The following is a 27,500-nucleotide window of genomic DNA, read 5'->3' on the forward strand; positions in this document are numbered from 1 at the left end:
CTGTTATTTTGTAATTTGAGCCAAATGCTTTTATTTTGAAGGGAGTTTTGTGTGACATAGCCACCTGCACACCGGAAACAAGGACTGTCTAAAGAGGACGAGACAGCGAAGACCGTACATGAAGAGGCATAAGGTTGGTACACATGGACTGTGTTTGCTACATGAAGAGGCATAAGGTTGGTACACATGGACTGTGTTTGCTACATGAAGAGGCATAAGGTTGGTACACATGGACTGTGTTTGCTACATGCAATACAACACGTTTTTGGAGCTAAAAGGACTATTGCGAAAAATGCATTGTTGAATTGTTTACATCCTGTTCAGTTATGGTAGCCAATATGGAAGGACGGTAAATTAAAGAAACATATTTCTGCAGCAAAGGCACACAGTGCTAATGATAATGCCTTACATATAGCAGAGTTTGCTACTATTTCTGTAAAGTGTTGAAAATGAAAAGTTAGAATTGTACTTGGCAAAGGAAGGTATTTGATATGATTGTATTTCATACAATTTGGATAAAAAGGGTCTTTATTTCATGTCATTATTATATTACACTTAAAAGGGTTAAAAGGAGGTATTTCATTACTTTTGGAGTTAAAAACAGCTGTTAAAAAGGAAAAAACGAGTTCATTATAATAAGTGCATGGTGATGTTAAAGTCATCAATTCATTGTAATGTGATTACAGTAATTATACTGATGGTCAAAACCATTTAAAAGGGAATTGTACTGTTTTGAATATGCTAGTTACATTTGGAGCTAATGTGAGCTACAGCAATTTTATGGAAAAATATGTGTAATACTAACAGAGTATTTAGTTTTGTGTTCTTTATTTTCTTAAATAAATTCACTACCATCAGTACAAGTATTGACCTTCTCTCGGCGGGGACCGCTACAGTATATATATATATATATATATATATATATATATATATATATAAAAAAATAAAGGGGACTGTCCGGTGACAACTTACCCGGCCACATAAGTCCCCTAACCTCATATCAGTCTTAACCGGCCACGTAAGTCCCCTAACCTCATATCAGTCTTAACCGGCCACGTAAGTCCCCTAACCTCATATCAGTCTTAATCGGCCACGTAAGTCCCCTAACCTCATATCAGTCTTAACCGGCCACGTAAGTCCCCTAACCTCATATCAGTCTTAATCGACCACGTAAGTCCCCTAACCTCATATCAGTCTTAACCGGCCACGTAAGTCCCCTAACCTCATATCAGTCTTAACCGGCCACGTAAGTCCCCTAACCTCATATCAGTCTTAACCGGCCACGTAAGTCCCCTAACCTCATACCAGTCCCCTAACCTCATATCAGTCTTAACCGGCCACGTAAGTCCCCTAACCTCATACCAGTCCCCTAACCTCATATCAGTCTTAACCGACCACGTAAGTCCCTGTTGTGAGTGGCGAACCAGTGACGCCCCAATGTGGCCCCTAAGATCTCCACCCCCGAGCGTCTCAGTAACGAGGACATATGTTATGCTTGTGTGACACAATGCACATGACTTTCACCTATTGTGTTACTGTACTACTGTTTTAAATGATCTGACCCCACATGTATTATACTGAAACAGGCAGCCGATGGGTTAAATCTGCTGTTAAGTCTTCTTCAACTGTATGCATTCATTACATTATTGCAGTCGCTGTATATTGTGTTTCTCCTATAGCAGCAGTAATGAACTGAAGTAACCCAGAAATGAACTGAAGAAACCCTTTACGCGTTCACGCTGTTGACCTTGGCTAGAAATGAACTGAAGGAACACTTCACGCATTCACGTTGGACAGATGCGTGTCCACGGACGTGTTCGCTCATGCCCCTTGCTATGAGCACGCCTGGACAGGGTCATAGCTCTAAAAATGACGCTATGTGAACCGAGGTGTTAAAATTATGAACGTGCCTTTGTTCAGCCAGAAGATGATTCCTTGCGCACCTCTAAGCTTTATCTCCCACTCAACCAGATAACCAGAATAGGGAGTTGTACTATTTTTGCAGGCTGACCGAGTCCTCTGACTCCTATCTTTTTAATATTTTGTAAATTCATTTGATTTGACTTGAATAAACCTATTTGTTATACTTCAGTGTAATCTACGATGGCCTCCTGTGTTATTGATTAGCCAATAATACAGTATGCCCGTTGTCTGTGTTTTTCCTGTCACTCCGTGGGGTAAGTTTAGTTTGATTTAACAACTGAATTCTTGCCACCTCTCTCAATCCTTCCACGGACGGAGAAAGGGAGGACAGGCTGGAGAGACTCGCATACAGTGCCAGTCCAAAGAGGTCAAAGTGGCTATATTTCAACGTCTCAGTGGAGCCGGTTGAAGTACATTGGCCACGCATGTATACTGTATTCTAACATTTAACCCCTTGTGTCCCGGTATTCCATATGGGTTCATGCAGGCGGAACAATGTGATAACTGTGTGCTATGACCTGACCAGTCTGAGGCGCGCTCTCTCTTCACGAGAGTTTGCGCAGTGCACATACAAGTGAAAAAGCAGCTATAAATCTCTGCCTCATAAAAGCCATAGATTAAAAGTTGCGACTGTGTTTATATATCTTCCCCTGTATCCCTCAATCCCCGACGCCTCATACGAAGTGAGCTCGGGACGAGCGGACATGTGGGAGGCATAGGGAGTCTCCCGTGCTGGCTTTGATGCCCGCGCCGGGACTTTACGCACACTGCATAAACCTGTGATTGTGAACACGTAAGTCCCCTAACCTCATATCAGTCCCTTTATTTAGAGGTAATAAAGTTGGCACCTCGACAGAGTGCATTTCTAGGTGTGATTAGTGGTATTCAGTGGTTGGATACGTACCATCTTTAGTTTAAGGTGTGATTAGTGGTATTCAGTGGTTGGATACGTACCATCTTTAGTTTAAGGTGTGATTAGTGGTAGTCAGTGGTTGGATACGTACCATCTTTAGTTTAAGGTGTGATTAGTGGTAGTCAGTGGTTGGATACGTACCATCTATAGTTTAAGGTGTGATTAGTGGTAGTCAGTGGTTGGATACGTACCATCTTTAGTTTAAGGTGTGATTAGTGGTAGTTAGTGGTTGGATACGTACCATCTATAGTTTAAGGTGTGATTAGTGGTAGTCAGTGGTTGGATACGTACCATCTATAGTTTAAGGTGTGATTAGTGGTAGTTAGTGGTTGGATACGTACCATCTATAGTTTAAGGTGTGATTAGTGGTAGTCAGTGGTTGGATACGTACCATCTTTAGTTTAAGGTGTGATTAGTGGTAGTCAGTGGTTGGATACGTACCATCTATAGTTTAAGGTGTGATTAGTGGTAGTTAGTGGTTGGATACGTACCATCTATAGTTTAAGGTGTGATTAGTGGTATTCAGTGGTTGGATACGTACCATCTTTAGTTTAAGGTGTGATTAGTGGTAGTTAGTGGTTGGATACGTACCATCTATAGTTTAAGGTGTGATTAGTGGTAGTCAGTGGTTGGATACGTACCATCTATAGTTTAAGGTGTGATTAGTGGTAGTCAGTGGTTGGATACGTACCATCTATAGTTTAAGGTGTGATTAGTGGTAGTCAGTGGTTGGATACGTACCATCTATAGTTTAAGGTGTGATTAGTGGTAGTCAGTGGTTGGATACGTACCATCTATAGTTTAAGGTGTGATTAGTGGTAGTCAGTGGTTGGATACGTACCATCTTTAGTTTAAGGTGTGATTAGTGGTAGTCAGTGGTTGGATACGTACCATCTTTAGTTTAAGGTGTGATTAGTGGTAGTCAGTGGTTGGATACGTACCATCTATAGTTTAAGGTGTGATTAGTGGTAGTCAGTGGTTGGATACGTACCATCTTTAGTTTAAGGTGTGATTAGTGGTAGTTAGTGGTTGGATACGTACCATCTATAGTTTAAGGTGTGATTAGTGGTAGTCAGTGGTTGGATACGTACCATCTATAGTTTAAGGTGTGATTAGTGGTAGTTAGTGGTTGGATACGTACCATCTATAGTTTAAGGTGTGATTAGTGGTAGTCAGTGGTTGGATACGTACCATCTTTAGTTTAAGGTGTGATTAGTGGTAGTCAGTGGTTGGATACGTACCATCTATAGTTTAAGGTGTGATTAGTGGTAGTTAGTGGTTGGATACGTACCATCTATAGTTTAAGGTGTGATTAGTGGTATTCAGTGGTTGGATACGTACCATCTTTAGTTTAAGGTGTGATTAGTGGTAGTTAGTGGTTGGATACGTACCATCTATAGTTTAAGGTGTGATTAGTGGTAGTCAGTGGTTGGATACGTACCATCTATAGTTTAAGGTGTGATTAGTGGTAGTCAGTGGTTGGATACGTACCATCTATAGTTTAAGGTGTGATTAGTGGTAGTCAGTGGTTGGATACGTACCATCTATAGTTTAAGGTGTGATTAGTGGTAGTCAGTGGTTGGATACGTACCATCTATAGTTTAAGGTGTGATTAGTGGTAGTCAGTGGTTGGATACGTACCATCTATAGTTTAAGGTGTGATTAGTGGTAGTCAGTGGTTGGATACGTACCATCTTTAGTTTTGCCCCATCCAGAGATCACACACTGCTTTCCATCAGGGAAGATCTTGTTTGGCAGACAGGCAGTTTTAACATAGCTGGTTCCATTGGCACAGAATGCTCCGTTGGTGAAACTCAGCTGGAGTAATGCTGACACAGTAAACACAATAGTTACATAACATTAGCATTAGTGAGGCGTAGGTGGTGCCCGGCCAGGAGTCAACCCACAGTGCCTAGTCCCTCCACATCACTGAGGATACGTCCCAGGTGATGACCTTGGGATACATCACTGAGGATACGTCCCAGGTGATGACCTTGGGATACATCACTGAGGATACGTCCCAGGTGATGGCCTTGGGATACATCACTGAGGATACGTCCCAGGTGATGACCTTGGGAAACATCACTGAGGATACGTCCCAGGTGATGACCTTGGGATACATCCCAGGTGATGACCTTGGGATACATCACTGAGGATACGTCCCAGGTGATGACCTTGGGATACATCACTGATGATACGTCCCAGGTGATGACCTTGGGATACATCACTGAGGATACGTCCCAGGTGATGACCTTGGGATACATCACTGAGGATACGTCCCAGGTGATGACCTTGGGATACATCACTGAGGATACGTCCCAGGTGATGACCTTGGGATACATCACTGAGAATATGTCCCAGGTGATGACCTTGGGTTACATCACTGAGGATACGTCCCAGGTGATGGCCTTGGGATACATCCACAGTAAATGGATGGACCAATCAGAGACCTACAGTAAATGGATGGACCAATCAGAGACATACAGTAAATGGATGGACCAATCAGAGACGTACAGTAAATGGATGGACCAATCAGAGACATACAGTAAATGGATGGACCAATCAGAGACATACAGTAAATGGATGGACCAATCAGAGACATACAGTAAATGCATGACTCACCAATGTCATTACTTGCAGTCTTATTAATGAAATCCACATGAATGAAGTCTCTCTCCACGGCGATGACCTGGTCTGACTCTTCATGTCTCCCATTGTCCACTCCCCCCACCACCACCTGCATGTCCATGGAGCTGTTACTGGAGGAACAACAGACAGTCAGTCATTAAGACCACCTGCATGTCCATGGAGCTGTTACTGGAGGAACAACAGACAGTCAGTCATTAAGACCACCTGCATGTCCATGGAGCTGTTACTGGAGGAACAACAGACAGACAGTCATTAGGACCACCTGCATGTCCATGGAGCTGTTACTGGAGGAACAACAGACAGACAGTCATTAAGACCACCTGCATGTCCATGGAGCTGTCACTGGAGGAACAACAGACAGTCAGTCATTAAGACCACCTGCATGTCCATGGAGCTGTTACTGGAGGAACAACAGACAGACAGTCATTAAGACCACCTGCATGTCCATGGAGCTGTTACTGGAGGAACAACAGACAGTCAGTCATTAGGACCACCTGCATGTCCATGGAGCTGTTACTGGAGGAACAACAGACAGACAGTCATTAAGACCACCTGCATGTCCATGGAGCTGTTACTGGAGGAACAACAGACAGTCAGTCATTAAGACCACCTGCATGTCCATGGAGCTGTCACTGGAGGAACAACAGACAGTCAGTCATTAAGACCACCTGCATGTCCATGGAGCTGTTACTGGAGGAACAACAGACAGTCAGTCATTAAGACCACCTGCATGTCCATGGAGCTGTCACTGGAGGAACAACAGACAGTCAGTCATTAGGACCACCTGCATGTCCATGGAGCTGTTACTGGAGGAACAACAGACAGTCAGTCATTAAGACCACCTGCATGTCCATGGAGCTGTTACTGGAGGAACAACAGACAGTCAGTCATTAAGACCACCTGCATGTCCATGGAGCTGTTACTGGAGGAACAACAGACAGTCAGTCATTAGGACCACCTGCATGTCCATGGAGCTGTTACTGGAGGAACAACAGACAGTCAGTCATTAAGACCACCTGCATGTCCATGGAGCTGTTACTGGAGGAACAACAGACAGTCATTAAGACCACCTGCATGTCCATGGAGCTGTTACTGGAGGAACAACAGACAGTCAGTCATTAGGACCACCTGCATGTCCATGGAGCTGTTACTGGAGGAACAACAGACAGTCATTAGGACCACCTGCATGTCCATGGAGCTGTTACTGGAGGAACAACAGACAGTCAGTCATTAAGACCACCTGCATGTCCATGGAGCTGTTACTGGAGGAACAACAGACAGACAGTCATTAAGACCACCTGCATGTCCATGGAGCTGTTACTGGAGGAACAACAGACAGACAGTCATTAAGACCACCTGCATGTCCATGGAGCTGTTACTGGAGGAACAACAGACAGTCATTAAGACCACCTGCATGTCCATGGAGCTGTTACTGGAGGAACAACAGACAGTCATTAAGACCACCTGCATGTCCATGGAGCTGTTACTGGAGGAACAACAGACAGTCAGTCATTAAGACCACCTGCATGTCCATGGAGCTGTCACTGGAGGAACAACAGACAGTCAGTCATTAAGACCACCTGCATGTCCATGGAGCTGTCACTGGAGGAACAACAGACAGTCAGTCATTAAGACCACCTGCATGTCCATGGAGCTGTTACTGGAGGAACAACAGACAGTCATTAAGACCACCTGCATGTCCATGGAGCTGTTACTGGAGGAACAACAGACAGTCAGTCATTAGGACCACCTGCATGTCCATGGAGCTGTTACTGGAGGAACAACAGACAGACAGTCATTAAGACCACCTGCATGTCCATGGAGCTGTTACTGGAGGAACAACAGACAGTCAGTCATTAAGACCACCTGCATGTCCATGGAGCTGTTACTGGAGAAACAACAGACAGTCAGTCATTAAGACCACCTGCATGTCCATGGAGCTGTTACTGGAGGAACAACAGACAGTCAGTCATTAAGACCACCTGCATGTCCATGGAGCTGTTACTGGAGGAACAACAGACAGTCAGTCATTAGGACCACCTGCATGTCCATGGAGCTGTTACTGGAGGAACAACAGACAGTCAGTCATTAGGACCACCTGCATGTCCATGGAGCTGTTTGGCGAAAGGGCCTTTCTGTGTGGAGTTTGCATGTTCTCCCCGTGTCCCCTAGGGTAGGTACCCTCACAAAAAACATGCAGTAATCCTGGTCTCTAAACTGCCTCCCCCTGGCCAGCCGGGGCGCCTGATGGAGGGGAAAGGAACTGGTTGGAATAACGTGTTCCTTCCACGCGCTACGTCCAACCAGGGAAACTCCCCCCTGTCAGGTGTAAAGGAGCAACTTGGACACTCAGGCATGAAGGAAGCATGAGTTAAAGTCTGTTGCTCTCCCCAGGTTGGCGGAGGATGTGTAGAGCCCAGGATCACATTAGATAATTGACACAGGGGTGAAAAATGGGTTACAAAATTGTGGGATAAACAAATCTAAACTATGGAATGAACTGAATGGAATGAACACACATAGGTCCTCATTCACAACGGCGTTTACGCCAGAGTGTAACGGAAGCGTATACAGATACTAAATATCATCGTATTTCTCTGTCCGATCACGCTGCGATTTGCTCCCGTCTTATTCAGGGAAGCTGGTGTAATCACTTCATTTGTGCGGATCGCAGAGTGTAGCCTTTCCGCATTTTTCCCAAGCGATTCGCCTGGTGTCGCCTGGTTAGAACGCCCATCCCACACCATATAAGGCAACAGGAAATATCGAAATACGTCATCATAGCCTGCACCGGGCTTTAAATTATATACAACAGCCGCGATGAGCTTGTAGAGCAGTTAATTTTGACAGGCGGGTCTCTGCACGGACAGATCTTCAAGCAAACAGCGCGAGTTTTGTATATAATTATAAACGAAACTTGCCAACTTGGCACGCATTGCTTCACTCCTTGTTAAATGTCAGAACGTTAATAAGTTAACTGATGTTACAGTTACTTTCACATAATGAGAAAGAAGTTAATTTGTACTGTTCACCACACGACCAAATGCTATATTAAAACTCGGCAATGATAAAAGGCCCTATTGATTAGTCTACTGCGGTGATTGATTCCCTGCCCTGCACTGTCGGATTTGGAAAGCAAATATATGGACATGCATGGACACAGGACATATTTTCTTTCTTTTTTTTCTTGTGGGATTTGGACTTAAGGCTATATTTCATCCGATCCAACTACGTTGTATGTTTCCGCAGCTGCAGGTAAGAGTTGGCTATTCTGTGTGGCGTCCGCATGTGATCAATATACATATTATAAATTAATACCACGACGCAAATGGAGGCAGATAGGTGCTTGCAGCAAATGCATTTAGGCCTACGTGAAACTTTAATTGGCTGAGTCTCTGTCAACATGCTGATCAGCGAGTTACAGTGGTAATAATAATCATCATCAACAGCCTTTCTTGTCTGTCTGTCCGTCATGTTTGTGAACAAGCGCGAGTGGAGGTGAGCTGGCTTAAAACTATGATATGACTGGCCGACTTTCAAACACGCTGATGCCATTCATTCAAATAGGCTAATGTGGTCTTCTATTTTTTAGGGCTAATCCCCCCCCCCCCCCCCCCCACACACACACACACACACGCACCGACAGTCAGACTGACTCAAAGGAGCTCCATAACGAAACAATTTAAATAGGCCTATACTGCAGACATTACTACACTAAACAACGTTGGATTCGTACAGTGCAGAATGCAGATAAGTGTATGTTCTTATTATAATTGTGAGTTTGTTTTTTAACATGCAGCGCGAGTCCGCGAGAATGCGAGAGCCGATCTACAAGCTCACAACGCGTTGCACTGCGAGTAGAAAGCTGTCAAGTGAGCAGCGCAATCGCGCATGCTAGAAATATCCTAATAAATAAATAAAAAAGGTGTCGGGCTTGCAGGGGCAGTTTCTGTAAGGCACTCTAGGCTAACCTGCCTCTAGAATGCATGCATTTAGGCATACAAGTGATACTTGGCTTTTATATAGGCTATAATTTTTTTATGTGCGACCGCAATGTTGGGGACACATGCCTACATATTTTATCTGAGATTTGGGGACTTTTAATTGATTCAGCATGATATGATATGATATGATATAGTACTTTATTGTCAGTTCACACTGAAATTTGTCTTGCGACACAGCAGCCAAGTATGCAGAACACATATACGTACACACTTTTGACACAAAGAACAAGACAATTTACATACATAAAGACATGAAGACAAGAGCAATATCCACCGCTTAGATTATCCCGTGGCTACTACGACTCCTGATTAAGCCTCAGGGTCGACTGGTGGACAAAGGACCTCTTTAGTCTGACCTTATTGTATGCTGGTACACCATATCTCCTTCCTGAAGGTAGCAACCTATATTCTCCATACAACACATGCTTAGTATTAGAGGTGATATTCCTTGCTAACCTTAGGATGCTGTTATCATCGTGGATCGTGGATGTATAAAGTTTCTGAAGTTGTTGTCCAACAATCTTTGAACAAATGTTCAGTTGTTGCAGCATTTGTGACTTTAGGGCTGCAGACAAACATCCATACCAGGTGGTACTACAGTACTGAAGAACACTCATAATAACAGAAGTGAAAAACAAAAGAAGAATCCGTCTACTAGCACCGAAGGATCTTAGACGGCGAAGGAAGTAGATTCTTTGCTTTGTTTTCTTACACACTGAATCAATCTGATCGTGCCATGACAATAGATGGTCTATTACTACTCCTAGGTATTTGTACGAACATACCTGGTTGATCGGTTCACCATGAATAGTAATGGGGGATCTGTGTATCTCTGGTGGTGTACCAAAAACAATCTCTTCTGTCTTTTTTGTGTTAATGATGAGAGCGTTGTTATCACTCCATTCAACCACCTTGAAGACTAAAGCCTTCTTAATAAATCTACGCAAGCCGTACACGACCATGAGAGGTGGCGCAGCTTTCAGCGAATTTCCGACCAACCCACGTCACCGTCAAGTTCACGTTCAAGTTCATGAATTCCCACGTAATGTGGGAATCCACGTAAATGCCTGTCTGCTCACGCTCCGCTCACGTAACGTCACTTTATGAGCGTAAACGCCGTTGTGAACGAGGACCATAGCATTTAAATTTTAGAGCAGCTTACATGCAGTGAGCAGCCGTGAGGACCCAACAGGACGCGATGAGGACGCCTCCACAGTGGTGTCCGAACGGATTCAATGTTTCTTTGAGTCTGCGCTGCAGAGACACCTGCCATGGATGCTCTCCTGGACGGGACAGAGTGCCTTCGAGGACCGCAAATGTAATGCCGTTCTGGTCCGTATGCCTGCCACACTGGCCTGGGTCAGATGGAGAGACAGAGCATGAGGACATTTATTTAATTTAACCTTTATTTTACCAGTAGAAACACATTGAGACTGAGACTCTTTTTCAAGTGGGAACTGGCCAAGAGGCAGAAACAAAATGAGACTTCAATGCTACGTCGTACATGTCAAATAATACATCCATGACATACTTCAAGAAACCTATACAACACATCTCCAAAATGGTACACTAACAGTGACCGGGCGCAAGAACATTGTGCACAGAGCAAATACACAATGTACATTATAAACAGGGAGAATATAAACATAGGCCTGAAGAAAGGCTAGTACACATCTGGACATGTGCAGGTGTTGGACTGTACATCTGGACATGTGCAGGTGTTGGACTGTACGTCTGGACATGTGCAGGTGTTGGACTGTACGTCTGGACATGTGCAGGTGTTGGACTGTACATCTGGACATGTGCAGGTGTTGGACTGTACATCGCAAGCCCAACACACACCGTCTGTGAAGCGGGTGCGCAGCGACGCGGCACAGTATTGCCGCGCGTCATAGCCGCACAGCAACACCCACAGGACGCGGCGCGACGCTACCGCGCGGCTGGCCAGCCACGCCCACGGATTCCCGGATGGAGGCCGCGCGGCAACGCCTGGAAAATAGAACAGCGGCGTATCGGAGCGTCAGGCGAGGCGTGAACGTGCGCCAGCGCGTGTCTGACGCCACCGGTGTGGGATAGGTTCATTGAAAATAACGGCGGCGGCTGTTTTGACGCGCGGCGTTCACAGACGGTGTGTGCAGGTGTTGGACTGTACGTCTAAGACATGTGCAGGTGTTGGACTGTACATCTAAGACATGTGCAGGTGTTGGACTGTACATCTGGACATGTGCAGGTGTTGGACTGTACATCTGGACATGTGCAGGTGTTGGACTGTACATCTGGACATGTGCAGGTGTTGGACTGTACATCTGGACATGTGCAGGTGTTGGACTGTACATCTGGACATGTGCAGGTGTTGGACTGTACATCTGGACATGTGCAGGTGTTGGACTGTACATCTGGACATGTGCAGGTGTTGGACTGTACATCTAAGACATGTGCAGGTGTTGGACTGTACATCTGGACATGTGCAGGTGTTGGACTGTACATCTAAGACATGTGCAGGTGTTGGACTGTACATCTAAGACATGTGCAGGTGTTGGACTGTACATCTAAGACATGTGCAGGTGTTGGACTGTACATCTGGACATGTGCAGATGTTGGACTGTACATCTAAGATGATGCTTTTGAAACTCCTCAAAGGAACTTTCAAGGGCAATTTTAGTCTGGACTGCAGGTCATTCCACGACCACTATAGCAAGATTTGAAGGCTGGCACTACACACCGCAGCCAGACATTTGATCTGAGGTGTAGACCGTTCTTCACCAAGAGGAAGATCACCAAGTATGGCTTTATAAATGAAAATGATGCCAATGATGCAGCCTGAGAGATGTCAATGAGAACCAACCGACTGCAGCATACATGAACAACGATGTGTTCTGAAAGGTGAGATAGTTATGAATCTACAGCATGGCACAGATCAGTTAGATATGAATCTAAAGCATGGTACAGATAGATATGAATCTACAGCATGGCACAGATCAGTTAGATATGAATCTACAGCATGGTACAGATAGATATGAATCTACAGCATGGTACAGATATATATATGAATCTACAGCATGACACAGATCAGTTAGATATGAATCTACAGCATGGCACAGATCAGATATGAATCTACAGCATGGTACAGATAGATATGAATCTACAGCATGGTACAGATCAGATAGATATGAATCTACAACATGGCACAGATCAGATATGAATCTACAGCATGGTACAGATATATGAATCTACAACATGGTACAGATAGATATGAATCTACAACATGGTACAGATAGATATGAATCTACAACATGGTACAGATAGATATGAATCTACAGCATGGTACAGATAGATATGAATCTACAACATGGTACAGATAGATATGAATCTACAACATGGTACAGATAGATATGAATCTACAGCATGGTACAGATATATGAATCTACAACATGGTACAGATCAGATATGAATCTACAACATGGTACAGATAGATATTAATCTACAGCATGGTACAGATAGATATGAATCTACAACATGGTACAGATAGATATGAATCTACAGCATGGTACAGATAGATATGAATCTACAACATGGTACAGATAGATATGAATCTACAGCATGGTACAGATAGATATGAATCTACAACATGGTACAGATAGATATGAATCTACAACATGGTACAGATAGATATGAATCTACAGCATGGTACAGATCAGATAGATATTAATCTACAACATGGTACAGATAGATATGAATCTACAGCATGGTACAGATATATATGAATCTACAACATGGTACAGATAGATATGAATCTACAGCATGGTACAGATATATATGAATCTACAACATGGTACAGATAGATATGAATCTACAGCATGGTACAGATCAGTTAGATATGAATCTACAGTATGGTACAGATCAGATAGATATGAATCTACAGCATGGTACAGATCAGATAGATATGAATCTACAACATGGTACAGATAGATAGATATGAATCTACAACATGGTACAGATCAGATATGAATCTACAACATGGTACAGATAGATAGATATGAATCTACAACATGGTACAGATAGATATAAATCTACAACATGGTACAGATAGATATGAATCTACAACATGGTACAGATCAGTTAGATATGAATCTACAACATGGTACAGATAGATATGAATCTACAACATGGTACAGATCAGATATGAATCTACAACATGGTACAGATAGATAGATATGAATCTACAACATGGTACAGATAGATATGAATCTACAACATGGTACAGATAGATATGAATCTACAACATGGTACAGATAGATATAAATCTACAGCATGGTACAGATAGATATGAATCTACAACATGGTACAGATAGATATGAATCTACAGCATGGTACAGATCAGTTAGATATGAATCTACAACATGGTACAGATAGATATGAATCTACAACATGGTACAGATCAGATATGAATCTACAACATGGTACAGATAGATAGATATGAATCTACAACATGGTACAGATAGATATGAATCTACAACATGGTACAGATAGATATGAATCTACAACATGGTACAGATATATATAAATCTACAGCATGGTACAGATATATATGAATCTACAGCATGGTACAGATCAGATAGATATTAATCTACAACATGGTACAGATAGATAGATATGAATCTACAACATGGTACAGATCAGATATGAATCTACAACATGGTACAGATCAGATAGATATGAATCTACAACATGGTACAGAGCAGATATATATGAATCTACAACATGGTACAGATAGATATGAATCTACAACATGGTACAGATAGATATGAATCTACAGCATTGTACAGATCAGATAGATATGCATCTACAACATGGTACAGATAGATATGAATCTACAACATGGTACAGATAGATATGAATTTACAACATGGTACAGATAGATATGAATCTACAACATGGTACAGATAGATATGAATCTACAGCATGGTACAGATAGATATGAATCTACAGCATTGTACAGATAGATATGAATCTACAACATGGTACAGATAGATATGAATCTACAGCATGGTACAGATATATATGAATCTACAGCATGGTACAGATAGATATGAATCTACAACATGGTACAGATAGATATGAATCTACAGCATGGTACAGAGGATCCAGTTTGGCGGAGGTGGAGGAGGTGGAGGAGGTGGAGGAGGTGGAGGAGGTGGCGGAGGTGGAGGAGGATCAAGCAAACCTATAAATGGTATCACCATAGTGAGTCCAACTGGGACAGAAAGAGACCAGTGTTTTTGTCGGGAATGTGGAATATTTTGGCCACTATTACAAACCACTGGAAACAAACCACTGGAATATATTCAGGCATATTTTCGTGAAACGGACCTACATTTGCGCCCGGGTGATTCTTCAGAGGTCAGTGAAATACTCAGAGGTCAGTGAAATACTCAGGTCAGTGAAATACTCAGAGGTCAGTGAAATACTCAGAGGTCAGTGAAATACTCAGAGGTCAGTGAAATACTCAGAGGTCAGTGAAATACTCAGAGGTCAGTGAAATACTCAGAGGTCAGTGAAATACTCAGAGGTCAGTGAAATACTCAGAGGTCAGTGAAATACTCAGAGGTCAGTGAAATACTCAGAGGTCAGTGAAATACTCAGCAGTGAAGTTTATTTGACCTTCAATTCTCAGCCGTCAACGTGTTAACACTCCGATTGCCCGGGGTTATTTAATCCATTACATCATAGCGCCTGGCGATTTATAGCAGCGGAGCACTTTTAGCGACAGGATCTTTTCTTAGAATTGGACGGGATGATTTAGATCAAGAGTTATTAACGTTTCAAGATTTTCGTTCTCGTCTGCTAAACAGGGGGGGAACATTTTCGATGACGTCCCACTGTTGTGCAACAGGCGCGCCTAGGCTGTGGAGCGATGCGATCGGTTTTGATATCAATAAACGTCTTTTGGATAAAACATCGTCCTGGGTGTTACTAATATAAAGGATGGTGAACTTCATCCTGGCCAATCGGGGTGTTAATAATGATAAAACATTACAACACTGACGGACACTTACCTTCACATGTCAGAGTCAAAGGTGTCCATTGTCCACCCATACACGTCACATCGGGGCGTCCTCCGGTCGAGGTGTATCCCACCATGCAGTCGTAAAACACCTTGGCTTTGGGTGTGTACAGGATTTGTAGCGGGCTGATCATGATGCTGTTCCTACGGTAGAACTCTGGAGGTACACAGTGGTTTGGACGCCGCGGAGCTGTGGAGAGATGAGCAAGATGACTGTATCTGTACATGTGTGTATTGAGTATTTGTATTGTGTACTGAGTATTTGTATTGTGTACTGAGTATTTGTATTGTGTACTGAGTATTTGTATTGTGTACTGCATATTTAGTCTTCAAAATAAAAGTCCCCACTGCATCCAACACAGTATAAAGGGCCTTTCAAACGGGACACGTTGTTGCCTGGGTCAACGGCAGCTCTGCTACGGGTCTGTTCAAGAGGGGCACGTTGTTGCCTGGGTCAACGGCAGCTCTGCTACAGGTCTGTTCAAGAGGGACACGTTGTTGCCTGGGTCAACGGCAGCTCTGCTACAGGTCTGTTCAAGAGGGGCACGTTGTTGCCTGGGTCAACGGCAGCTCTGCTACAGGTCTGTTCAAGAGGGGCACGTTGTTGCCTGGGTCAACGGCAGCTCTGCTACAGGTCTGTTCAAGAGGGGCACGTTGTTGCCTGGGTCAACGGCAGCTCTGCTACAGGTCTGTTCAAGAGGGGCACGTTGTTGCCTGGGTCAACGGCAGCTCTGCTACAGGTCTGTTCAAGAGGGACACGTTGTTGCCTGGGTCAACGGCAGCTCTGCTACAGGTCTGTTCAAGAGGGACACGTTGTTGCCTGGGTCAACGGCAGCTCTGCTACGGGTCTGTTCAAGAGGGACACGTTGTTGCCTGGGTCAACGGCAGCTCTGCTACAGGTCTGTTCAAGAGGGACACGTTGTTGCCTGGGTCAACGGCAGCTCTGCTACAGGTCTGTTCAAGAGGGACACGTTGTTGCCTGGGTCAACGGCAGCTCTGCTACAGGTCTGTTCAAGAGGGACACGTTGTTGCCTGGGTCAACGGCAGCTCTGCTACAGGTCTGTTCAAACGGGACACGTTGCCTGGGTCAACGGCAGCTCTGCTACAGGTCTGTTCAAGAGGGACACGTTGTTGCCTGGGTCAACGGCAGCTCTGCTACAGGTCTGTTCAAGAGGGACACGTTGTTGCCTGGGTCAACGGCAGCTCTGCTACAGGTCTGTTCAAGAGTGACACGTTGTTGCCTGGGTCAACGGCAGCTCTGCTACAGGTCTGTTCAAGAGGGACACGTTGTTGCCTGGGTCAACGGCAGCTCTGCTACAGGTCTGTTCAAGAGGGACACGTTGTTGCCTGGGTCAACGGCAGCTCTGCTACAGGTCTGTTCAAGAGTGGCGCGACAACGCAAGCGCGAAAAAAAGCTAAGCAGAATCCAGGTCTGGTGAGTCACGGGGGGGAGTGTGCACGAAACGAGCACGTGCACAACAAATTCACGGGCTCACGTAAATGCTCTTGCGTTGTCGGACTGCGACTTCTCCGAGCAAAAACGCAGGTCTCAAGCGTTTTATCGCTTCACGTTTGAAAGGCCCTTTAGTGTGTAGATATCTGGCTGCACATTTATAGAGTGACAATGTAATGACGCTTAAGACCTCTTTCATTCAATGTAATGACGCTTAAGACCTCTTTCATTCAATGTAATGACGCTTAAGACCTCTTTAATTCAATGTAATGACGCTTAAGACCTCTTTAATTCAATGTAATGACGCTTAAGACCTCTTTAATTCAATGTAATGACGCTTAAGACCTCTTTAATTCCAAATCGGCCAAATTGTCAAATATTATGCAAGAAAGAGGCAAACGTGAAAACAGAAAATATACAAGCTCACAACACCTGCTTGTAGATCGGCTATTTTCACAATGTTTATCTGTGGAACGTAGTCAAACTAAATGTAATGCCTACAAATCTGTGCTTGTCAGGTTGGGGTGGGAGGGGGGGTTGAACTATTGCAGGCATATACTGTAATATACGGTAATATACGGGTGTGATGGTACAATTCGGAAGTTTACCGGAGTTTGTTGGAAAGTTTAATTGGAGTTTCCCTGTAATATACACATCCGTATTCCATGCTTTTTGCGCAGTGTTGAACTATTGTAGATTGTCAGGTTGGGAGGGGGGGTGTATACTATTGTAGATTGTCAGGTTGGGGGTGTATACTATTGTAGAGTGTCAGGTTGGGAGGGGGGGGGGTGTATACTATTGTAGATTGTCAGGTTGGGAGGGCGGGGTGTATACTATTGTAGATTGTCAGGTTGGGGGTGTATACTATTGTAGAGTGTCAGGTTGGGAGGGGGGGTGTATACTATTGTAGATTGTCAGGTTGGGAGGGGGGGTGTATACTATTGTAGATTGTCAGGTTGGGGGGTGTATACTATTGTAGATTGTCAGGTTGGGAGGGGGGTATACTATTGTAGATTGGCAGGTTGGGGGGTGTATACTATTGTAGATTGTCAGGTTGGGAGGGGGGGGGGTGTATACCATTGTAGATTGTCAGGTTGGGGGGTGTATACTATTGTAGATTGTCAGGTTGGGAGGGGGGGGTGTATACTATTGTAGATTGTCAGGTTGGGAGGGGGGGGTGTATACTATTGTAGATTGTCAGGTTGGGGGGTGTATACTATTGTAGATTGTCAGGTTGTGAGGGGGGGGTGTATACTATTGTAGAGTGTCAGGTTGGGGGGGTGTATACTATTGTAGATTGTCAGGTTGGGGGGTGTATACTATTGTAGATTGTCAGGTTGGGGGGTGTATACTATTGTAGATTGTCAGGTTGGGAGGGGGGGGGTGTATACTATTGTAGATTGTCAGGTTGGGGGGTGTATACTATTGTAGAGTGTCAGGTTGGGGGTGTATACTATTGTAGATTGTTAGGATGGGGGTGTATACTATTGTAGATTGTCAGGTTCGGGGGTGTATACTATTGTAGATTGTCAGGTTGGGGGGTGTATACTATTGTAGATTGTCATGTTGGGGGGTGTATACTATTGTAGATTGTCAGGTTGGGGGGTGTATACTATTGTAGATTGTCATGTTGGGGGTGTATACTATTGTAGATTGTCAGGTTGGGGATGTATACTATTGTAGTATTTTTAAATACAAACATTTTAGTTCACTTACGCCGAACATCTAGAGAGTGTAGTGATGACCTCTGGGATCCATGTGTGTTTTTCGCCAGACAGAAGTACTGTCCAGAGTCTGTAGGAGAAACATTGTTCTTCACCAGCTGAGGACCAGTGGAGATAGATCTACGGTCTTTGTACCAGGTGTATCTGGATACTGGTGGGTTGGCTTCACTGCTGCAGGTCAGAGTCACTGTGCTGCCCTCAACAACGCCTCCTAGTGGACTCACTGATACTGAGGGAATTTCTGGAGGGTCTGTGGAGGAATAAACATTGATGCACTCAAATAGCACTTTGCTGTGTATACAGCATTTTACACCAATGAACAATAAAAAATAATTCATGTGTAACATTACATCAACTTAGGTTAAAATAACACTAATGTAATTATTTTAGACACTAAAGTAATCTAAAAACACTTAAAAAGAGCAATTCAATGTCTTTTTCTAAAATGAATTATGATGATATTTATGTTCATGCATAGCCAATACACACACACACACACACACACACACATGCGCGCGCACGCACGCAACGAACATCATTAATATAATTAGATTGTAATTCAATTAAAAACTCACAGTGGACATCAACAGTGACTGGAGGTGAATCGACTATAGCGATGTCGTTAAATGCCTCACAGTGGTATGTTCCACTGTGACTGGGCTGGACGTTAGAGATGCTCATTGTGTTCTTCTGTGCCACTGCAGTGTTGTCTTTGAAAAGGATGTAGCTCTGGACTGGTGGATGTGATCCACTGGCGCTGCAGGTCAAAGTGATTGAGCTTCCTTTGACAACATCTCCTGGTGGATCTACGGCCAAAAGGACATTCTTGGGACCATCTGTTGGAGAAAGATGTATATCTGTTTAACACCTTGAGGGCCCAGACCTATTTAATCCATTAATAAAATGTGCCCAGCATTTATAGCGCCCGGACCACTTTTACCGGGGGACTGGAAGTTGTTGTGAATAAGAATAAATCTATCGCGACTAGCGACTGTACCGCGGAGCGCCGTCTAACACAGGATCTTTTTTCATAATTAGATGGGATGATTTAGATCGCGAGTTATGAACGTTTTAAGATTTTCGTTTTCGTCCGCTAAACAGGCAGGGAACATTTCCGATGACGTGTCACTGTTGTGCAACACCGAGGATTGGGCAACAAGCGCTCCTAGGCTGTGGAGCGATGCGACCGGTTTTGATATAATTAATCTCCGTCCTATTTATCAATCTCCGTCTGGGGCACTTGACCATGAACTTGAACTTGGCGGAGATCTCCGTGGCCTCCAACCTTAACAGTCCTCTTCATCAGTTGTTTACGTTGTTTACGTGCTTCCTTGGCCCGGGCCAACCACTGAGATCTGAGAAACTAGAAATATAATTCACCGGCAACACTGTCTTCTCACTCGGCAGTAAACAAACCAACACACAGTATAAATGTGTACAGGCTATCTGAACATTCATAAAGTGACAATGTAATGATTCTAAAGACCAAATTGTCAAACTTTACCTAAGAAAGAGGCAAACATTGTGAAAATAGGCGATCTACAAACTCACAATGCATCGCACTGCTTGCAGGTGGGGGGTTGAACTATTGTAGATTGTGAGGTTGGGGGGTGTATACTATTGTAGATTGTCAGGTTGGGGGGGTTGAACTATTGTAGATTGTCAGGTTGGGGGGGTTGAACTATTGTAGATTGTCAGGTCGGGGGGTTGAACTATTGTATATCGTCAGGTTGGGGGGGTGGACTATTGTATATTGTCAGGTTGGGGGGGTTGAACTATTGTAGATTGTCAGGTCGGGGGGTTGAAATATTGTATATTGTCAGGTTGGGGGGGTTGAACTATTGTAGATTGTCAGGTTGGGCAGGTTGGACTATTGTATATTGACAGGTTGGGGGGTTGAACTATTGTAGATTGTCAGGTTCAGGGGTTGAACTATTGTAGATTGTCAGATTGGGGGAGGGTTGAACTATTGTAGATTGTCAGATTGGGGGGTACTAAAGTAATCTAAAAACACTTAAGAGCAAGAGAGAAAGAATGTATTTCAATGTCTTTTTCTAAAATTAATTATGATGATATTTATGTTCATGCATAGCCAATACGCACGCACGCACGCACATCATTAATATAATTAGATTGTAAAAACTCACAGTGGACATCAACAGTGACTGGAGGTGAATCTATGTATTTATTCTTCCCGATCGGCGCTGGTGCAGGCCATGGTCTAGCACCGTATCCATTTTGCTGCGCCAATAGTCGTTGTATTGGCTTCATATGTGCAGTAGCTGCAGTTGCTCTTAGTCTTAACTTGATGAAGTCAAGTGAATGTCTCTGCTCTGTTTACGTCATGGCGGCGCCACTGGCCACAGCTATCATGTGGTATCACGCAGGCGAGCCAGGTCAACTTTAGATGTAGAAGTGAGTCTGTCATCTCACCGGAACATCCACCTGACCGCAACAGGAGGCACTGAAGTCAAGGACTTCAAGTACCTGGCTTATGGGTCAGCTCAACCGAGCAAGAAACTGGAACGCACTTGCAATGAAAGAGCTGCCTATAGTCTTCCATCACAAATCAGACAGGCAACAAGTAAATCAGATTTTAAAAAGAAATTCAAGAAATAATATATATATATATATATATAGCAGTTTGTTGTCAAGGACGACACCCAAGTATTTATAGCTCTCTACAACTTCAATTTCTGTGCCCTTGGCCAATCAGAGGCGTGACTCCTCCCTCTTTCCCAACGTAACACAAGGGGACATTCTGTAGGCCAATCAGAGGCGTGACTCCTCCCTCTTTCCCAACGTAACACAAGGGGACATTCTGTAGGCCAATCAGAGGCGTGACTCCTCCCTCTTTCCCAACGTAACACAAGGGGACATTCTGTAGGCCAATCAGAGGCGTGACTCCCTCTTTCCCAACGTAACACAAGGGGACATTCTGTAGGCCAACCAATCAACAAGTCAGTGCTGTTTGAACCAACACATGGGCACGACGTCAACATATGGAGGTACTCAAGAAAGACACAGGAGCTCAAAGCACCAACGAACTGGCCAGATGTATGGAGAACCAGGATGACTGGAAGAACTGGCCAGGGGTTTTGAATCCAGTGTGGTCCTGCGGTCCAGTCCTACCAACCTCACTGGTTGATCTCCTTGTCACTGGAGAGCATGGACAAGAAGATGAAGAAGACTCTGACGAGTTATATGAACACGGTGACTGATAATTAGAGACGTCCCGATACTGTATCGTAGGGCTGTGAATCTTTGGGTCTCCCACGATTCGATTCGATTCCGATTCTTGGGGTCACGATTCGATTCAACTCGATTCTCAATCCAAAATTCAAAAGCATTTTTTTTTTCAGATTCAAAACGATTCTCGATTCAATACATAGGATTTCATCACAATCTACTCCAGTCTTGAACTGAAGTGACTACAGTAACTGGAATGACTGAAGACATGATGTTTACTGTGATTAGGGTGAGCTTACATTTCATATCACAAACACCATGTAGTGGTAAAATTGATTTTTGGAAATTATGAATCGATTTTGAATCGTTCATAACGGAATCGCGATTCTAATTCGAATCGAATTTCTTTTGACACCCCTACTGTATCGGCATCGGAAAAGTATCGGTATTGGGCCTTATTTGTCATATGGGGTCATATCGGTATCGGTGAATATGCCAGTGTGATGTCCCAGACATACAGATTGAGTAGTGGTTAGGGAGTACCTGCCTGCCTGCCTAATAAGGACCTTTCTCTGCCCCACCCCGACATATGCCCTTACTGGGCTGCGTTCACACATTCAAGACACTTAGGGGGGGGCAGAACACATCCTACATAACAATACACTACTACCTCTCCTCCCTACCGATCTAGTTTACCTTGTGTATAGTGTTGCGCGGGCCGACCTGTAACCTGCGGGTCCCGCGGGTTAACCGCAGGTCAGGCTGGGCCGAGTCATGACATTTTCACTTTATTTGCGGGCCAGGTTGAGGCGGGTCAAATAATGTATGATGGGATTTTTTCAAACGATTAAATGTTTATTTTTGACAGACTGGAAATAATAGTATATATATATATATGTATATATATATTAATAGTTTATATTATATAATGCTGTTAGCTAAATGCATAATGTTTATAATGTCACGTAATCTAACCTGCGACCTGACGTCACGGAAGCGCCAACGAGACCAGCGCAGAGCGGCGCACCACAAAAAAAACAACAAAGTGAACAGAGAGCAGATAGAATGAATGACAAGTGAATCAAGTTGAAAATGGATCCCGAAAAGGTGAATAATCAAAAGGTGCGGGATAAATTAAAGTCGGGGGAGTACATAGTAAAAAGAAAAGAAGGTCAGGCTGCTAAATCTCAAGTTTGGAACCAGTTCTGTGAGGTTGTGAATGCAGAAGACAACAGCAGCATCGGTTACGTTAAGTGCAACTCCTGTGATAAAGTATACAAACATGACAGCCACTGCTCTGGCACATCCAACATGAAGAGACATGTTTGTGCAGGCGATCATGAGAAGGATTCCTCACAACGTCAACGTTCTATGACCGGGTTCGTACAAAGACAACTACCATCGCAATCCAAGTCTGAAATAACCGACGCATGCGTTGCAATGTGCTGCGAAGATATACGACCCTTTGATATTGTATCTGGCAATGGATTCCAAGGACTAGTCCAGGGTCTTATTAATATAGGTGCACGTTATGGACGTGTCGATGCCAGCAGTGTACTCCCCCACCGACAAACCGTCTGCGACAGAGCCAAAAAGACAGCCAAAGAAAAGAAAGCAATCCTTTCAAAAGAGGTGAATAAAGCTATAGAGTGTGGCATTGCAATTACCACTGATATGTGGACTGACGATTTCAACAAACGAGCCTACAGTGCATTTACGTGTCACTTCATCTGTGAAGATTGGAAACTGAAGGGTCGTGTCATAACAGCTGAATTTGACTCATACCTCAGAAAGACAGCCGCCAACCTTAACGACCAAGTAATCAAAGAGCTGCATGATTTCGGGATTAGCGCCGATCGCTTTTCAAAAATCAAGTTTGTGAGTGACCAGGGGTCCAATATTAAATCTGCCCTCAGTAGCTACAACTGGATGCCATGCACAGCTCATGTACTCAACATCGTCCTCAAACACACCTTTGATGTCAAGCCTGACACACCAGAATACATGAAAACTGTCAGTGCTGTAATTGACAATTGCAAGAGCCTTGTCACTTATCTCAAGAAATCTGGTGTGAGCGCCAACCTCACGAATGCTGTTATGCAGGAGTGTGAAACCAGGTGGAACAGTAAAGTTGCGATGATGCAGTCGGTGATCAAACAGTACAGTGAGATTCAGACTGCCATGGAGCAGAAGGGCCAGGAGCACAGAATGGACGGCATTCAGCTGGACGTGATGAACACACTCACTGAGTTCTTGACGGTCTTTAAAGAAGCGAGTGAAGAGTTGGAAGGCGACACGTATCCAACCATTCAACTATTTGGTTTTATAAGCTGAAGAAACACTGCGAGCCACACTTCGGGGATCCGGAGTACATGAAGTACATTCGAGCACGGGCAAAGAAGTTCTTAATGGATAAACTGTCCCTCAACATCACACACAAGCTCGGAACTTTTTTCTCCACGTTTCAAGACACTGAAGATGTTACCAGCTGATGAGAGAGAGCCTGTCTATGACAACGCAAGGTTACTTGTCAAGGCATTTGACAGAGCAACTCCGCCACCGGGTGTCCAAACAGCCGAGGTCACGATTCGAGGTAAGCCTAATCTTAAAATGAAATAGCTTTATCGTACAATGGTTAATTTAACACAGCAAGTGAGTATGTCAGTCTAATCGAAATAAAAAATATATGATTGCATTTTAGTTGAGCCTGATGACGAAGAAAATGACGGCGCCGCCGCCTGCGTCACAGCCAAGAGAAAGAGAGATGAGTTCAGCGAGTGGGAGGATGAAGGTGGCGATGATGAGAAAGACGAGGTTCAGCGGTACCTTGACAGCCAGTTCGCGTGGGACGGGAAGGATCTTCTGGGTTTCTGGGAATTGCAGGACCAGCAAGGGTCGTTCCCTTTGCTCACTAAGCTGGCTAGAATGATCCTTTGCATACCGGCGTCAAGTGCATCAAGCGAGCGTGTGTTCAGCTCGGCCGGTCGGGTGCTAGAGGCCCGACGAAACAGACTGAACCCTGGCACCGTTGACGCCATCCTGTTTTTGCACAGTTCACGTAAAAACCCATAAAAGCCATAGAATGGACAAAGTAAAAATAGCCGTACAGAAATAATGTAATTCGGTATTGCTTTAATTTCTTTTTTTCTTTTTTGTGTGAAGAAAAAAGTGTTGTATTAATATGTAGCCTCAGCCTGCATGCTGCCTATTAAGGACAGTCTGTTCTGTTTATTTTCGTTAATTGTTTTTGCTGATAGCGGTGGTATATCTATTGTATATTTTAATATGTGGTGCTGCTGAACGGTGAACGTTAACTTGAAGCCTTGAACCACTGAGAGCATTTTGCACGTCAATGCATGAATGCAACGCTATGCGCATTGTGAAGAAATGATGCGATGTTTTTTTTGTCTTGTTGAAATAATTTGTCTTGAAATATAGGCCTATATTGAAAAGGCTTGCTTTGAAAGTCTTTTAGGCCTGTAATTTTCCCAAACAGAGTCACACTGTCTGATGTCAGTACACTGGTTCTGTCTGATACCAGTGTAGGCGTTGGTTTAGCTGTGTGGTTTATGACAGAGAAAACAAATCACACTTGTGTGAAGTGAGGGACACTCTTATCATCATACATCAGCACATTCCGTGCTCAGCCAATCAAATAACAACATTCCTTGGTACAAAGACACAAATCAGGTTCTTTAGTCATGAATTGATAGATTATTTGATGTTGTACAACAGTGATTTTGAAACAAAGACTGATTTGGACACCTGGCCTTTCAGTTCAGGTTTTATGTGTCCTGAAAGGATTCCCTTGCATGGATGGTTCTGGTACCGGATGGTACCCAGACCTGGCGAGCCGACCCGGAACTCTGAACCTCATGCTTCCTTCATTCAATGCATGAGCGTCCAAGCCGCTTCTTTACACCTGACAGGGGGGAGTTTCCCTGGTTGGACGTAGCACGTAGAAGGAACACGTTATTCCAACCAGTTCCTTTCCCCTTCATCAGGTACCCCGGCTGGCCAGGGGGAGGCAGTTTAGAGACCAGGATTACTGCATGTTTTTGTGAGGGTACCTATACCCTAGGGGACACACAGAAAGGCCCTTTCGCCAACTCCACCTAGGGTATATGGGCACTGATGTTTAAGTTTATTTTATTTTATTTTAATTACTGTATTTATTTTACAAAGAGTGGTGCTCATTTGGAAGCTGCCTTGGCAAAAATGGTTTAACTCATTCTGGGCGGGAACCCCTGTTGGTGTTTCAAGCATTATGTTATACTTTAGCTATTGAAAAATAGCAGATCTACAAGCTCGTAGCGCGCCACCGAGTGGCGCGCTACGAGCTTGTAGGTCTGCTATTTTTGAAAAATCGTTAAAATGTGGCGCAAATCATTGAATATATATTTCAGAGCGAACATTTTTAACAAAAATATTTGCTTCTGGGGGGGTCCCTGGAACTACATATTTTGAGATGGGGGGTCCGTGGCCCAATGGAGATAATTCTGGGGGTCCTTGACATGAAAAAGGTTGAGCACCACTGACATAGAAACAGGTTTTTCAGAAAAATGCCTTTTTTTTAATCGACCTCAGTCCAAAATGGTTTAAGAAACAAGGAGGGTAAAAGAAGATGTTTGGTAGAGCAGCCTGACTTACCTTGGTCACTCAGGGCCGTGCAGGAGACAATGCAGAAGGTGATGAGTGTGAACCAGAGAGCAGACATGTTGACAGTGACTGTATGCCTGAACTGACTTCTCTTCACTACCAAGGAAACAGGAAATATAACCTACATCTACCGCTGCTTCAGCCAATGAGCGCTGTCTGTCTGTCACAAACCACATCTTGTGTAAAAGAACAATATATATCTTTTTTAAAGTATAGCATCCTAGAAATCCAATTATGGATCACATTATGAAACCACACCTGTTCAAACTCGATTGACACACGTGTCTCTTATTATTAATTATAATCTTTCAGATCGAATTCAGTTATCTCTCCTACATACAGTACATTGGTAAATGGTGCATTTATATACAGCGCCTTTTTGAGTGGTGTAAACCACTCCTACAACTGGCTTTGTTAGTTTACGTGTCTGTCTGTCTGTGCTCAAAAAATGAGCACGGTTGCTATGGTCACCCAGTTCACACGGGTGTGATTTCATTACGTCAGACATTATGTCAGACCACAGCTGATCAGTCTATATAAGACCTTACACCACTCAGTTCACACGGGTGTGATTTTTTCCAATGTGCTTTACATATAGATTGTGCATTACATTCACCCATTTCACACACACATTCACACACCGATGGCGGAGGAAACCATGCAAGGCACCAACCTGCACATCGGGAGCAATTTGGGGTTCAGAGTCTTGCTCAAGGACACTTCGACACTAACTCTGGGGGAGCATCGAACTGGGAACCTTCCCTCCACTACATTGGCCTCTCTGCACTGGCCTAGAACAGGCCTAGAACACTAGTGTGCTCCCAGTATGTTGTATGAGTGTTTAACCCATTTTGGGCGGGAACCCCTTTTGGTGTTAGCATTATGTTATGCTTTAGCTATTGAAAAATAGCAGATCTACAAG

The 27,500-nt window shown here is 43.9% G+C and overlaps 1 protein-coding gene across 1 annotated transcript in view; it reads right to left on the reverse strand.

The window, feature by feature from the left end:
* Window positions 1-1,726: 1,726 nt before the first annotated feature.
* Window positions 1,727-27,500, reverse strand: part of LOC306922154 (plasminogen-like) — a gene marked incomplete at both ends in the record, with an annotated part of 29,692 nt that continues 3,918 nt past the window's right edge. Inside the window, 7 exons of the mRNA XM_079499550.1 lie at window positions 1,727-1,752; window positions 4,528-4,665; window positions 5,459-5,595; window positions 10,652-10,844; window positions 15,546-15,743; window positions 18,723-18,980; window positions 19,306-19,566. Of these exons, the coding sequence (XP_079355676.1) occupies window positions 1,727-1,752; window positions 4,528-4,665; window positions 5,459-5,595; window positions 10,652-10,844; window positions 15,546-15,743; window positions 18,723-18,980; window positions 19,306-19,566 (1,211 nt within the window). The remainder of the gene's footprint in view (window positions 1,753-4,527; window positions 4,666-5,458; window positions 5,596-10,651; window positions 10,845-15,545; window positions 15,744-18,722; window positions 18,981-19,305; window positions 19,567-27,500) is intronic.

The sequence above is a fragment of the Electrona antarctica genome (assembly GCF_951216825.1).
Source record: "Electrona antarctica genome assembly, chromosome: 4".
NCBI lineage: Eukaryota > Metazoa > Chordata > Actinopteri > Myctophiformes > Myctophidae > Electrona > Electrona antarctica.